Source organism: Lepisosteus oculatus, chromosome 8 (assembly GCF_040954835.1).
Source record: "Lepisosteus oculatus isolate fLepOcu1 chromosome 8, fLepOcu1.hap2, whole genome shotgun sequence".
Lineage (NCBI taxonomy): Eukaryota > Metazoa > Chordata > Actinopteri > Semionotiformes > Lepisosteidae > Lepisosteus > Lepisosteus oculatus.
Window position 1 is genome coordinate 49,167,539 of NC_090703.1, and position 14,840 is coordinate 49,182,378.

At 46.2% G+C, this 14,840-nt stretch overlaps 1 protein-coding gene and 1 long non-coding RNA gene across 6 annotated transcripts in view; one reads left to right on the forward strand and one right to left on the reverse strand.

The window, feature by feature from the left end:
* The window catches only part of arhgef6 (Rac/Cdc42 guanine nucleotide exchange factor (GEF) 6), a 38,681-nt gene extending 24,173 nt beyond the window's left edge, over positions 1–14,508 (reverse strand). For 2 of the 4 annotated variants that reach the window (XM_015351661.2, XM_015351660.2), the window contains exons 1-3: positions 14,012–14,502; positions 10,129–10,212; positions 6,267–6,351 (exon numbers count right to left, since the gene is read on the reverse strand). In XM_015351661.2, coding sequence (XP_015207147.1) covers positions 6,267–6,351; positions 10,129–10,212; positions 14,012–14,176 — 334 coding nt within the window. In that variant the 5' untranslated portion in view covers positions 14,177–14,502. Of the gene's footprint in view, positions 1–6,266; positions 6,352–10,128; positions 10,213–14,011 lie in introns of those variants that run through there. The other 2 variants (XM_006632883.3, XM_015351662.2) reach the window with 2 other exon arrangements.
* LOC107077920 (uncharacterized) lies at positions 10,202–13,091 on the forward strand. 2 transcript variants are annotated; one of them, XR_011190282.1, is made up of 2 exons: positions 10,202–10,642; positions 11,470–13,091. It is a non-coding gene; the product is annotated as an uncharacterized lncRNA (long non-coding RNA). The 2 variants fall into 2 exon arrangements; XR_001478896.2 differs by having other exon boundaries at positions 10,202–10,596.
* Positions 14,509–14,840: the final 332 nt, after the last annotated feature.

Here is a 14,840-nt window from a genome sequence, read left to right on the forward strand (position 1 = left end):
TTTGGGGGGGGTTGGCTCAGAGATGCTCTTCCCTTTTTCCCCTCTGCAGGCAACACCGACATCTTTAATTCAGCCAGCTTCGAGTCCTTCGTAGGGAAATTAATACTTTACCAGAAAAAAAAATCAGCTCATCTAGTCTCACATCGCACAACTGCAGGACACTTGAACAGGGCCCTCCACTATTTGTTAATGCTCAGAAATAGTTTCAGCAGTATTCATCAATACACAAAAGAGAAACCAAAATCACTCCTATAATGTCGAGTTCATTAAAAACAAACAGCACTCGGTTTGTGTTCCTCTACTACGCTCTTTCCTTTCTTCAGCGTGGAGCAGTGATGAGGGCTCTGAAGTAAATGCCCTGCTGTATACAGGGGGCTCAAGGGCATTATCATTACTGAGAATTCGTTCGCAGTTGACTTACCTGGTAAAATGGGAAAGTAAAATAAATACGTAAATTGCTTTGGAAGAAAGCTGCAAAAAGGCCAGTATTTCATAACCGCCATGAGCACCACCACTCCAGGCTGCACGCATCCTGTTTCGGCCCAGGATGGCTCATTTCAATCCTTTGAATCACAGCAGCGATTAAAAAAAAAAAAAAATCCTCCTTTACTAATGCGCAGCCGTTGCACAGCTAATCTGTGTCAACATCTATCACTGGGGGACACTCCTTAAAAACCGTCGACAGGCAAGAAGAACGACTGTAAATAACAAGCACATCGTATGCAGGCCAGGGAGCAGCAGGAGAAGGCGTGACAGACCAACCGTGATTACTGTAAAGGTATGAGCGCCGTTTCTCAGACCCCCGTCTGGCATTTCTGCACACAGAGCTCTTGTTAAATGACTGCCTGCTCCCTAGCCTGTCTCCAATCCCTGCCAACAGGATTTTAAAACATTTTTGAGGTATTCGACAATCTAGTGCATGTTGGAAAAAGACTGGCACCAAGTCACTGTAATAGTCATATCTAAGGGTCTTAGTATACAAGATTTTAAAGTCTTTTTTTATTCATTGGGTTGCATATATCTGTATCTAATTGCACTTTGAGACTGATTTATTAATCACCTTTGAGATTGAGTTATAAATAATAATATGTTAAATATACAACTTTGAATAGTGCAGCCTATTCAGGTAACCTAAAATCTTATTGCGGATTAGCAATTTTAGGACTACAGGAAAATGTGAAAGCTACCTTTGGAAAAAAAGGGAAGCTCCTACTCAAACATGTAACCATTTATAATGTGCCAACAAGAACAGACTGGAGGCTAAACGGAGAAAACAACTGTTGAAACAACTGAACTTGGTAATGCTGCAATAGCACAGTCGCTACTACATGAAAGCTTTGCACCGATTAAGTGCTTTCCTTCACTAGAAGTCTCTTACCTAGAAGCAGACAAACACAGAACATGAAATGCGTGGCGCATGTGGACTGCCGAAAGAAAAGAGCTCCACCATACCTGCATCAGACCTCCTGCTGCTCAGACCAATCCTACACTAGACTGCTCTAACCCTTCACACGAGAGATTAACTCAACAGAATTGTGCCCTTGAGGGAAAACCCCCGAAACTGCACAGCAGGGCGCTGAACGAGCTGCAAGTGTCTGCGTACATGTGCCGGCCTGTTCTGGCTCTGAGTCTTTACCTGTTCCAGGATCTTGTGACCTGAAAATCACCGTCGATACCACACTAAGGTACTGGCAATCTCCTGCTGCTCATTTTTAAAAACAATCATTGCCACCAGTTAAAACCTGAAGACCCCAATGCAGACAACACACTGCAAATCAGCAACACTCAGCTCTGGTTTTAGAGGATTGCAGTCATGCAGGAGTTTGCGGGTAGCTTGATGTCCGCCGTAGTAAAATACCCAGAAACACTGGTAATTTAGTCCATTTAAGTCTGTAATTAAGTGAAAAACTGGTTCAGCTGAATCATTAAGGAGCTGGGTACAATGATAGCAGGGGAGCCCCGGAGCTCTCCTGAGCCAGGAATCAATACTGCTGTTGAAAACTGTTCAGTGTGACAAATGAAGTCAGTTTGCACTGCAACACGACAAGGGTAACTCCCAATGTAGGGCCCATCCATAAAAAGTGTGAAAAACCTGAACCATGTAATCAAGACCAATAAATCTTCCTTCTATTACCTCATTTAGAGTACAGCGTTCAATATTTGTTTTACAATAAAGACATTGCTGCTCTGGAATCAGTGCAGAGAACAACAACCCAAGGGTTGTGGGAACCTGTTGAAGCTGACACCCTGCCTTCTTGCAAGAAACGTCTGGATCAGGCCCTTGCATCACTCAGCTACTCGCAACTACGTGAGCCAGGCAGACGAACAGGCTTCCTCTCATTTGTAACCTTTCTTACGGTCTCAACAATAAGCCTCCCAGCATGTGTGATGCTGCATAATGTGGGAAAATCAGACAGCTGAGCTGCTGTGCTCAGCGTGGTATGAAATGACTAAGAAAATGACACAATCAGTATTGCAGCTTTTAAAAGTCAAATCATCTCCGGGCTTTCAGGAAATAAAAGCAGAGGAGCTCAAGAGTACACCAGGAAAAAAATTCCCCGAGCTACTACGGAAGGTGCCGTCTGCATTCTTTAAAGGTCATTCATATAACTTTAAAATGTCTGTAGCAAAAAAATGAATCTTTCTAAGGGGGAGAAACACAGTAACACAATAAAGGGTCAGACAGGGTGTGACTCGATGCAAACATCCCTGTATTTTATTCACTGCTGTAATGTAGCCAGCTGTCACTTCATTACTAGATATAAACTCCAGGGCTACACCTTTCCTCAGCTGGTAGACCAGAGGCAGCTGTGGGAGGCAAGGCCTGTGCTATTTATAAAGATTCTGATAAAGACCATGTGTGCAGCTGGACTGGCTCGGAGTCCTGTTAACGAGTGGGACCAGGGCAGAGGCAACAGAGCTCTGGCAAAGCAATTGCAACAGGGGCCAGCCATCAAGCAACCCCCCCCAAGGCCTGGAACAGCACACAGACTGGGGGACACGCCGAGGAGGACAGAGGAGCCATCTGCAGAACTCAGCACTCCAGGGGTCGCTGCTTCCTGGTCATTCCTGTGCAGGGGTGAAGCGCAGGCTTACTGCCCTCTCTCCATGTGACCAGCCTGATGCGGATGCTCAGATCTGCAGTGCTGGCCCGAAAAAAGGAGGCACTGTACCCAAAGGGTGGCAGGAGTATGGAACAAGCTTCACAGACATGTGGCTCAAGCTGAAGCCCTGGCTTCGTTCAAGACCCTGTGGATTCATTAACCACTAACTATAAAATGAGCTAGATTGGCTGGAGGGCCTTGTCTCCTTTTTAACATTCCTGACATCCTTATGCAGAAAAATGAAGAAATAGAAGGAAAACACAGAAATCGGAATACGCAGCTTGGCCCAGTTTTTAGTTTTTGAGACACAGGTAATAAATGTGAGGTGGCACATGAGTAAAACGTTTCATCTGTGAGCAGTAATGTTATTCTCTGGCCATATATAGGCCAAACCCCGAGATCCTGTGTTGTTTTAACTCTGCATCACTTTCCCAGAAGCAATCAAATGGCTCTGCCTGATGTTACAATGCAGCTTTCCTGGAGCATGTGTACAGACATGTACAGACACTGAATGAAGCCACAGTCAGCTGAGGTTAAGCTTAAGCTTTTTAAAGGGCTTGAACGTTGCTAATATGAAAGAAATGACATTGTGTCTATAGAAAATTCCATTCTTTTAACACGTGTACTACAACTATGACTTTATTCTATACAATGTATCCATTGACTCCGTCCTAAATTCACTGAAGTAGCCTGGTTTGGCAACGTTGATACAGTACATGCAATAAAAAAAACTGACTGAGCAGGACTGTGAAGGCAGCCAGCAAATTTATTGGCTTTTAGACATCAAATAGTGCAGAAGCAGTGCCAATTCAAACTCTGACAGTCATGACCGCCCCCTGCACAGTGAATCTGAGATTTTTCCATCTGGGCATTGATTTAGACTGCCTAGATTGAAATAGAGCTGAACTAAGTTATCTTTTATTCTCACAGTTATCACCTTGCTTAATATTGACAACTGATTCTATATTTTACTCCATTCATATAAGTATTTTCTTTCTCATCATACATGTCACTTATTTGTTAATGGGTTTGTGTTGTGTTAAAGGTATTGTGCATGGTGTTATGTCCTTTACTTGCCTGAGGAGTTAATTTCCTATCTGGCTCTGTGGCTCAGGATCTGCGCCTGTGACTGGAAGGTTGCCGGTTCAAATCCCGCGGCCAGCAGAGGAATCCTACTCCGTTGGGCCCCTGAGCAAGGCCCTTAACCCCAACTGCTCCAGGGGCGCCGTACAATGGCTGACCCTGCGCTCTGACCCCCGGCTTCTCTCCCTGTCTGTGTGTCTGTGTCTCCTTGGAGAAAAGCTGGGGTATGCGAAAAGACGAATTCCTAATGCAAGAAATTGTATAGGGCTAATAAAGAAACATTATTATTATTATTATTATTATTATTATTATTAAGTAAGTATCAAGGGTACGTATGATGCAGAAAACCATTTGAGACAAAACCCAATTAAGGGTTTAACCTTCAATGCTTTAAGGGTTAAGGCTCATCACACAGCAGGTTTCACCTCCCACCTCCTGCGGCGAAGCGGCCAGTGGAAAGAGCACTCCAGCACAGCTGCTGCTGCTGCTGCTGCTTGAACACTTGCTGTCCTCATCTCCGAGGCTTGCAGCTTTACAGCAGTCAGAGCCAGCTATTCCTCACCACCAGTGGACAACACAAGTCTCGCAATAAAAGCTTCCGAGCGGAAGATGTCCATGTCATTTAATTCCCCATTTACCTTTCCATTCCAAGGTCGCCTTGACGGTAACGTCTAAACCACCACTACCAATACAGAAAACATCAAGAACTCTGACCACACACTTGGCATCACTCACTACCACTGCTAAATTATTTATCTGATAATGTTATCCAAAAGCACCCTACTTATGTACCCATGTATAAAGCTGGGTATCCTGCTGGAGCATTCCTGAGGCTCCATCGGCAGCACCTCGCCTGCGACTTGAACCCACATCCCCCACCAGCTAGAGGTCCAGAACCCTGACCACTTCGCCGCACTTCTGCCCTGAACTGCTAATTGTTCAGCAGCTCATCCTTGTCCTCCGGCCTTCGGACCCGTACACCAGGGATAAGGGTCTCCAGTGATGTTTCCACGCTGCAGATTCCCCTCTGCACTGACCGGAGGAGCGAGGCAGCTCTTGCTGCAGTTCCACACGCATTCAGGACGCGTCAGGGGTCACGTGTGTGCACACCAGGCTGAGGGCGCCACTGTGCCACTCAAGCCCAACCAAGCCCACCAGTGATTATCCGACTATGAAGCTTTACTTGGGAAATCCTGGTCAAATCCAATTGTTTTGGCACGGAAAACACACAATGCGTTGATCTGCAGCAGAGCAATTTCTTCTACGTCCTCTGAACGATATGTGGACTATTGGATGAAATGTGACTTACAATCAAAATCTTTTACACAGGAGAATTCAATCTGTGCCCAACAGGTTGTGCTAAACCTGTTACTTGGATCGTGGCTCTTGGACCACGCGGATTACAAAGTGTGCTCCCCTTTGCCTCTTTGAATGTTTTATGACAAAATATTTCCCCTGGCTGCACCTGACTGTGCCCCACACAAAAAGAAAAAGTGTGAACTGTGCTATATGAGCCATGCTTCCCTAACAGAGGAAACTCTACAAACACATGCAAAGAATACAGAACAGATTTGGTTTTCACTTAGAATCTGAATTTGGCTTTTTTTTTTAAACTGGCAGGCAGCCTTAAACTGGCAGAGGCTGCTTTGAACAAGCAGCCTATAAAGGACACCTTTGTGATTCATGAAAGCTCTGGGACAAATCCAGCTAAAATCGCATTGCATTCGAGCCTCGCAGAAACTAGATTGTGGCTATTTTTAAGCCATGAGGCTGATGTCTGCAGAGCACTAGGATACAGCCCAAACAAGCACTTTCCAGACACTTAAGTTACGCAGACTGCAGAATTAAAGAAGCAGTTTCATGGGCCATGTTAGTCAGTAAGGGCAGCTGGAGAGGAAACAAAAGAGTTTTGCACACAATAGTTTGACGTTACTGATATTACTGGCTAAACTATTCTTGCCCAGAATTCTTCAGAGACCCCAGTTGCAGAGTAAATGGCAGCTGTACTACAACAGAAAAATCAAAGCGCACTGTCACGAGGACAGGAGAAGGACATCTCTGGAGAAGGTCTTGCCTTACCTTGGGTGGCAATGTTGACCGCCAGCAGCACATTCAGCACCTTGCCAAAGTTCTCTCCCGCATACAGGCTTTCTGGTTCGAAACCCTAACAACGAAAAGAGTCAGGGTTGAGAATTCACTGGGGGGAAAAGAATGTATGTGCTATGCGTTAAAGTGTTTCTCTTAAAACAAACAAGTGGATTGGGGTGGGACTACGATGACTAGAAGGATAAGGATCAGGATCAGAATGGGACGTTCGTCACTCAAATGCACAAAACTGGAGCCTCGAAGAATCAAGGTCAACGATTGTTCACTGTGCGTGGAATAAATCTCTATTATAAATTATTATAAATATATTTATAAATAAATAGTGCTTGGAATAAATCTCTTTAGCGCGCAATGTAATAGAGTCCAGTGTGTGGCTGCACAGAACACTAATGTATTGGGTTACATGTCACAGGTAGAGTTTCACATTTTACAGTACATGCCTGCTTCCCAAGGGACCTCCATATCTGCAGCAGCACATGGCAAATGGCCCCTAATATTACCGTTATAATTAATTCATTCGGCCGATCCATTCAAAACTATTACTAAGCTGTAAAGACATCCATTGCGCAAACAAAAGGGAGCATAAAATAATGATTGAAACAACAGACGATGTGGCAACTGCAGGTGTCAGTCGCAGGTCCTGTGGGTCTGTGTGAACTTCACAACAAGACTGATTCAAGACGTGAGCCCACAGGAAAGGCTGGGGAGCAAGGACCCCATCAGTCCTTTACACAGAGGGTTGTGGGAGTATGGAACTGCCTACCCAGCCACAAGGTTGAAGCTGAAACCCTGTCTTCTTTCAAGAAACAGCTGGATGAGCCCATCTGAAACAGCCCCGTCTCCCAGCATCCCTGCAGCAGGCGTTCCAACTGCTGCCGGCCCACCAAGAGCTTGTCATAAGGGCTTGTCTTTCTGAACTTTCTTTCGTTCCCTTCGCCAGCCAAACAGGCCGAGGTCTGCTCTCTGATCTCCATGCCTCCCCCCCCGGGCTCCTCAACAGGTTTAGCAGGAACCCCAGCGCAAAAAAAAGGGAAAAGCTTGTGCTGCTCCCTCCCGTTAAAACCATAAAAAGTCATAAAAAGTCTTTCGAATCTCTTTTTCTCCTTGCGGGGGCCATTTCTTTTCGATCCTGCAGCTCAAGCAAACACGAGCTTGCTGAGGACGCACTCTGCAGATGGGCCCTGCGGTTCCCATACTCGGCTCCTTCCTCTTTTCTCAACTTCCCTGCAGAAGTGAAAGCTAAACAGCTACCCTGGCTGCTCACAAAATAAGCCAGCATGCCTTGCTCCTTTAGATTAAGTTAAATATAGGTCCATATAAACTGTAGAGACCAGAGGAAAGCACGGGATTGGTCATGTTTATAAAAGACACGGAGCCCACACACATGCGGTGCAGCACTAAATGCACTAATTATTCCAAAATTAACCCAGCAACAATTTCTTTCGCAAAATTAAAGGTGTTCCAAAAATATACACACCATGATTTAAATCTTCGGATAAAGGGAGTTGCTGAGGGAAAGAACACATCACTCCCCTGATGAAGACATCAAGCAGAGCTCTTTCATTGCTTTCACGGTTTCCAACGGATCTCGGTTGGCGGCTGATTTTGAGGAGACGTGATTTTGCAGCAAAAAGGGTGTTTTGTTTTTCTGGCTACAATCACCGTGAATGCCTGCTCTTATGCAAGCCCTCATTAGAAAAGCAAATGTCTCCCTTTGATCCCCTTCCAAAAAGAGAAAGATGACTCCGATATTGCAAACAAAAAAACCTGTGGCAAAACGCAATCTGAAAAGCATGTTTATGGACCCCATATCCCAAAAGTCTTTGCTCTGGTCATTGAGCACATTGACATTGCTCACATTATAGGCGGGGGCCCAGGGCAGACACCAGACTCCAGGTGTTTGTGCTGGGTTACAGCGTGTTTCTGGACAGCACTTCATGAGTCACATGTGGGGCGATAAGAAAAACAAGTAGAAACCTTAACACACCAGGGCTGGGACAAGTGAATTCACCAGCTCTTCATCGCCACAAGGTGTGTCCCACTACAGCTAAATAGTTCAACAACCTCCTGCTAGTAACTGTATCTTGGGACACAGACAGTCCCAACTCTGACACGAAATACAGAACAAAATGATATCCCAATAGCACGACACCCTTGGGGAAGATCTAAAAGAGCAGATCAGAGATTGATTAGCAAGGTCACTGAGCTCCGATGCAATGGAAACATCCATCGACACAGCAGAGCTTCCAAATCTCCCAGCCCTCGGCTGACAAGAGAATGAAGATGTGGCGCGCTGAGAGATAACAAACAATCCTTTTGTTTCTCAGATGGACTTCTTTTTCCCCCCCGTCCTTAACAAGACGACAAGAAACTAGGCCATGGGGCTGGCAAACATCTCTTGCAGATCAAAGGACGAGTTCAGAGCCGCCCTGGGGTGACTGCAGAACTTTCATGGAATTTCAAGAGCACACTGAGTGTGTGCTGTTTTGTAAGATTTTGAAAAGAAAAACATTTGTCCTTGTACGGCATCAAAGCAGTACAGCTCTAATGCTTAGATCCCACTAGCAGAGAAACCCTTATTATAAATAAATCACACGTACCCATGACGGACACTCAAGGGCCTGCTGGGAAAATGTGCCCTCAGTCCTAGCTAACGCCTTTTCTATTTTCCTCACCACTGAGGAGTACTAAGGCTAAGATGTTTCACTGGCATGGTTTACTTTGTTTTATTTTTTATTTAAAAAAAAAAACTTAGTTTTATTTTGTGTATGACAGAGACTGTCATTATGCAGTCTTAAATTACAGATATACAAAAGCCTTCCAAAGGGCAGCACTGATGTCAGAGCACAGGGTGGAGGAGAAAACCCTAAATGTCCACTGCTCTCTAAACAATGAATTCTGCACAGAAATTGTTAGCCCCCCCACAGGTGATCCAGTCACCAGTCACAGTAAGTTTTTCCTCTCAGACAATAATGTTACTTCCAGGGCTTGCTTTCAGCAAAAAAATGGGGTTTCTATCTGATCAAAAACACTGCACCTGTTGAGTATGCAAATAGCACCGGACAAAATACCATGTTCCCCACCGACACGAAAAAGCAAACCGAGTTGCACCCATTCAGCAAGAAGAATAAACCCTTTTGGGGGAAAAAAGCACAACTGAGAACTCAAATGAAGGTTCTCAAATTGCTATAAATATACCAATCGGAGCTATTTCTGAGCTTGAATTTAATCACCGTGGCACATAAAAACACAAGGAAGAAACGAGAAGGCGATAACAGTCACTTCCATTCCGGCGTTGCCGTAGCTGTTTTTTTTAACTGCAGCAGGACTTAATGCAGTTGTACGGAGTTATTCAAATAACGTGATGCCGATCTTTCCGAGCAACACTACTTGCCAGATACCCTCGGGGGGGTTCGCATGCAATTAGTGTCTCATGAATTAAACAGCATTAAAGAGACCTTACAAAATGTACGCTTAGTATCCCCCCCAGAAAAAGAAACGGCACACGCCACCTCTGACTTGCAACGTCGCGGTAGCGTTTAACTATTCGCCCAGTTCGGGAAATGCCACCTGAACTTAACTCGGATACTGTCCAAAAATTGTAAACACGACAAGGGTGAAACGCAGAGTGTGTGTGTGTGTTATGGGGGGCAGGGATCGCGTCATTTTGGGTTAACCATTTCACACACCTACAAACAACAGTTACACTGCAGCCTCCACAAAACACGAAAAACACCTAAAGGTAGCTGAGCGGGTTTATGAAGAGATACTCAGCTCAGCCGGGTCATGCATTACAGTGTACACGCTTAGACACCCCCCTCTGCTCCCCACGTACCTCAATCTTCAGCGAGGCACATCCCTTTAAGAACTCTCTGATGTTGGCCAGGCAGTCCGCTTCAGTCCTCGGCTCCTGGCAGTACTAAAAAACGGCAATTGCGAAAAAATAAACCATTAGCCGACCCGTATAGTCAGTGAGAGGTCACTGGCAAGGCCCCCGGCAGCCGGTCGCGACAGCACGACGGCAGGAGGCAAGAGTCCATTACACCGCAGCCGGACGGAGGCGTGTTAAGTTTCCGCACAGTTGGGGCAAGCGAGCGCCGATCGATCCCCCTCTGCCTGCCTCCCTCACACTGGGGAGCTGTCACCAGGAAGACAGCCGTAAAGAGGAAGTGACGACACAAGCCCTCAGCCGGCTCGCGCTGCCACTCGCTCGCGGGGCGCAGTTTGCGCTGGGTCGCCACTGTGTACAAAACACCGAGGTGCGCTGGGAAAGGGACCCACAGCTGAGCAGTTTAAAACAGACGTAAGGGAATCTCTCCGACCTATTTCGAAACCTCAGAATCTGAAAGGTGTGCCTTTGTGCAGTTGTTACCTCTATTTACCTCATCTGACCTTTTTGTTTTTGTAAGATGCAGCTGTTGATGTTTGTTGATGTACTCTAGTGTGTTTATATATTACCGTTCTTGCCATATAAAGGAAAAAGACACAAGGTGCAGTTTCACGACGAGGAACGATTTTCTGTTATCGCTGTACAAACCTATACATAATTATTTAGGCTTTAAAGATTCGACGTCACAGAAAGCAAGACATTTAAAGGCAACATTTACACATTTCTTAAAGCATTAGTAAGTTTCATAAGTGTTTATGACCGCAGACACTTAACACAGGTACTATTCAAACTGTACAAAGGCCCATTGCTCTTATCAAGTCCCTAAATAGAGAAGAACAAAGAACCATGTAGTTTTCTTTCTAATGATACCTTGAATAAACAGGTTCACTGACTGGCCAGTGAAAATGTGATCTGGTGACTCATATCAGCCCCGTAATGTGCAATTATGATAATAAACAACAGTTACAGCTCAGTTGTCTATACCCCTGTTAGTCTTTTGTTGTTTACCACGGTAAAACCGTGTTCACAGTAAAAGCAGAGAGAGGTGGTGTTATTATTATTCATTCGATTCGTCTGTAGCCTGTGACGAACCACTGTATAAAATCAAGGAGAAATTTAATCAAGTTAGCGATGACTGGTGTAATTGTGATAAAGCCCTAGAAAACTGGAGAAATATCACATTCCAGTTTACTTGGGGTTTACAATGGCAAACCTTAACGACATAAGGCCATTGGCCTCCTGTGGCCTGTTATAGTCAGTAGCTAAATGATCCCATTTCTGTTCCAGCTGTGTTTTGAAAGCAGGCAGGGAGGGTGGAACCAGCTGTCCCGGTTGCGATGCTGAGGCCGACACCATCGCATGTTTTAAGGAACTGCTGATTCAGGCTCTTGGATCAATTAGCCACGAGTAAGAAAAGGAGCTAGTTCTCGTTCTGCACACTTTCTTCTGCTTTGCTGAGGTCCCCGATGCCGCTCCTGGGCCCGCACGCGGCCCTGAACTCGGGTCAGGTCGCCCCGCGCTAATCTAAGTGTCCAGCCGGCAGCTCGGGCCGTATCTCCTCAACAGAACTGCTTTGCAGGCCAGGACGCCTCAGCGAGAACAACAAGGCTCTCTTCTCCTGCTCCAGGCTGCACTGAGAGCTCGCCCTCCTCATCGCCTCCCTCTGCTGGACTCGGCAGAGCTGCTGCCCTGTGGTCCACAGACTGTGATTCGCCAGCTGTGACCAGGATATTCCATTAGGTGGCACAAGACTGGCAGTGTCTGAGGGGGACACTCTGATGGGCAGGACGGCCTGGCATTAGTCGGCCTGAGTCTTCTGGTCCTGTGACCTGTCTGGCGCTGACAGGGACTGGTATGCTCCTCAGATCAGCGCTGACTCCTCCGTAAGGCACCACGGAGGTGGGTGCGTTCGGAGGGGGCGCGTCTGCGAGCCGGCCTGCTTCTTGTGCGGGACAGGAGTTGTAGCCTTTAGCCGAGTCTTCAACAGCTGCTGAATCTGACTTGTGTAGTTATACAACAACAACAACAACAACAACAAAAAATCATTGGTGGTTATGAATCTGGAGATGGAGATTCCCTGTGTCCTGTGGCTTCGGAAGAATGCAAGGTCCGTGAGTCCCAAGATGGGCAGTTTCTGGCTCCTGCAACAAGGTTCACATGCAGGTCTCCAGTGATCGGCACATGGCTTCGAACCCCTGTCCAGAACCTGTGCATCTGTGGTCCACATTGGCCGGTTGTGCCTTCAGCTTCCCCAGGTATTTCCATTGTCTCTGAGGGGCTGCAAAAGCACGTGGCCGACGTCCGTTCACCCAGCCCATTCCTGTCGGAGAGGCCGGCCTCTCCCCCACACCCAGCTGCCTTCCACAGAGATCCACAGCTTCCTTCTTTCAGGGAAGGTAATGTTGTCTTGCCATTTGCTGTTTGACCATCAGAACGCCTTGGTACCCCCTCATGGCGGTACAACACTGATTTGGGGACTGATTCTCCTGGATGAGGGGCAACTCCAAGCTGAAAAACTAACTTTCAACTCCCATAGCAAAAAGACATCAGAAACGAAAATTGTCCAGAAACGTGGTTCACACCTTCCCCCTTCTCTCAATGACAGACTTTTTTTTTCGTGTAATCTTCTCTATGCACAGGCAGGTACTGACACCTCTCTCCATTTTGCACCGCCTGAGTGCCCTCTCTGCCTCCGTTCTCTTTCACCATGGAATAAACCTATCACTTGTTCCTTTGCAGCCTATGCATGCTGATCCAGCTGCCCACCTGAACTACTCTAACTGAAAACTTTGTATATATATATCCCTGTCACCCTGAAGTGTCACTTCTTCTTTGAGACAGTGTCAAGGTAGAGAATTGTAAATAAAGTGGCTCCAAAAAAAAAAACACAGGAGCACAATATATCAATCCATGGGCTATTAAGATCGCTGTTTCAATCTGTGTGCTAGTTTCGTGTCCTAAAAGTTTTTGTCATAGTTTTTCAATCTTTTTTTAAAAAAAAATCTACAGTTGCAGCAGCGCAAACGAGTGAAACCCGTTCTGTCGTCTCCACACGGAGCGCTGGCCTTGTACGCGCCAGCGACGCTTTCTCGATAAGCGTGAACTGGGAACAGAGAAGGCTTGTTGATCTGCACCGAATTACAGCCAGTATTTTACAACAAAGGATGGTTTATTTTAAAAGGAATTCACAAGATGAATGCCATATGCACTAGGAATAGCCGCCGAGGAGAAATACAAAGTCTAGGAGTGCAGATATCGGGCTGCGGAGAGGCACGTGTATTTAAAACATGTCAGGACTTTTTATATCAGAGATGCGACTGAGCGGTGATATTTTATATTATATCTAGTTGTAGAAAACAGAACTGTAGGCGCAGAATTCAACCGCAAGATGCTATAGTTCATTCTGAATGCGGAAAATCCGTCGACTAGTTACAGGAAGTAGGGAAACTGAAGCTTCGGATTTTTTTTTTAGCTGCACGATAGAACAACGTTATCATTATACACATTAACACTATATATTAAAGCGCAATGAAAAGATTTGTTGAGCTCAAGAGCCCTATATATATATATTTATTTATCATTGTCAAAAAGCGCGATGATGCTTTGACACGGCTTGCCTGGCAAACTTCCTGCCATGATGCGCACCTCTGTCTTCGTACTTTTAACATGTTTTTTTTTGGGGGGGTTAACCTGCGACCAGCGAAACGGCCGTGCAAGAATTGAAGCCAGGATGCGCAATGCACTCCTCGGGCGTGCGGATGATCCCGCCATCCCGCCGTGCGAGCGAGGAGGGCAATCGTGACGCGCTCGCCGCTGGGTTTATTATTACCTTCTGCACAGAGCCCGGCAGGAGCCTCTCCATGAGCCTGCAGAGAACCGCCCCATCTCTCAACGACGCCTTCAGAAATTCCTCCGGGTCCGCGATGTTCTTCTTCGGCGAATTCAGCACCCCCAAAGAGATGAGCCAGGTCACCGTCTGCTCTTCTGGGTTCATCGCCACGCCAGGGCTGGATGTGCAGTCGCCCCGCAGTCTGTATCGAGAGCGGCCCCTGCTTGTTCTCAAGATATAACCCACATCCGCGATATCATCATCCACTTCTGCTTTTGTCGTCTTGAAATCGCAGCGCCGAGCGCACTACCGCTGCATTGTAGCCATCGCTCGTCCCCCCGTTATGTCTGGGCTCTGGGAGGGAAATCCGTCGCCAGGAAATTATTTTTCCTACGGGAACTTAACTTCCCTTGTTTCTTTACAGACGCCTCGCAGCGTTTGCGAGCGTGCCACTTCCCGAGCCTATCACGTTTCTGCAAACGATGCAGTGGTTTCACTCTGTGCAATCCTTGCACATTCAATTCATCACATCGCTACTTGAAAGTCGATTTTTTTTTGCTTCCTTTGGCAAAGGGAAAATCGGGAGCAACATCCGCTTCTTAGCCTAAAAATAACCCGATGCGATCTGGGAACGACCGTAAAAGGGCTCTGTGAATCCAAGCTCCTCAAACGCTCAGCAAGTAGACTAAAGTTACGTGCCAAGATAGAAAAAAATGGAAAGGCAAGAAAAAGCAAACCCTTAAAATAAAGCTGTAATCATTTAACTTAACTAAATCACGCAATGCAACATGAATAAACAAATGTGGTTGATTATGCACTGTATCTGTGT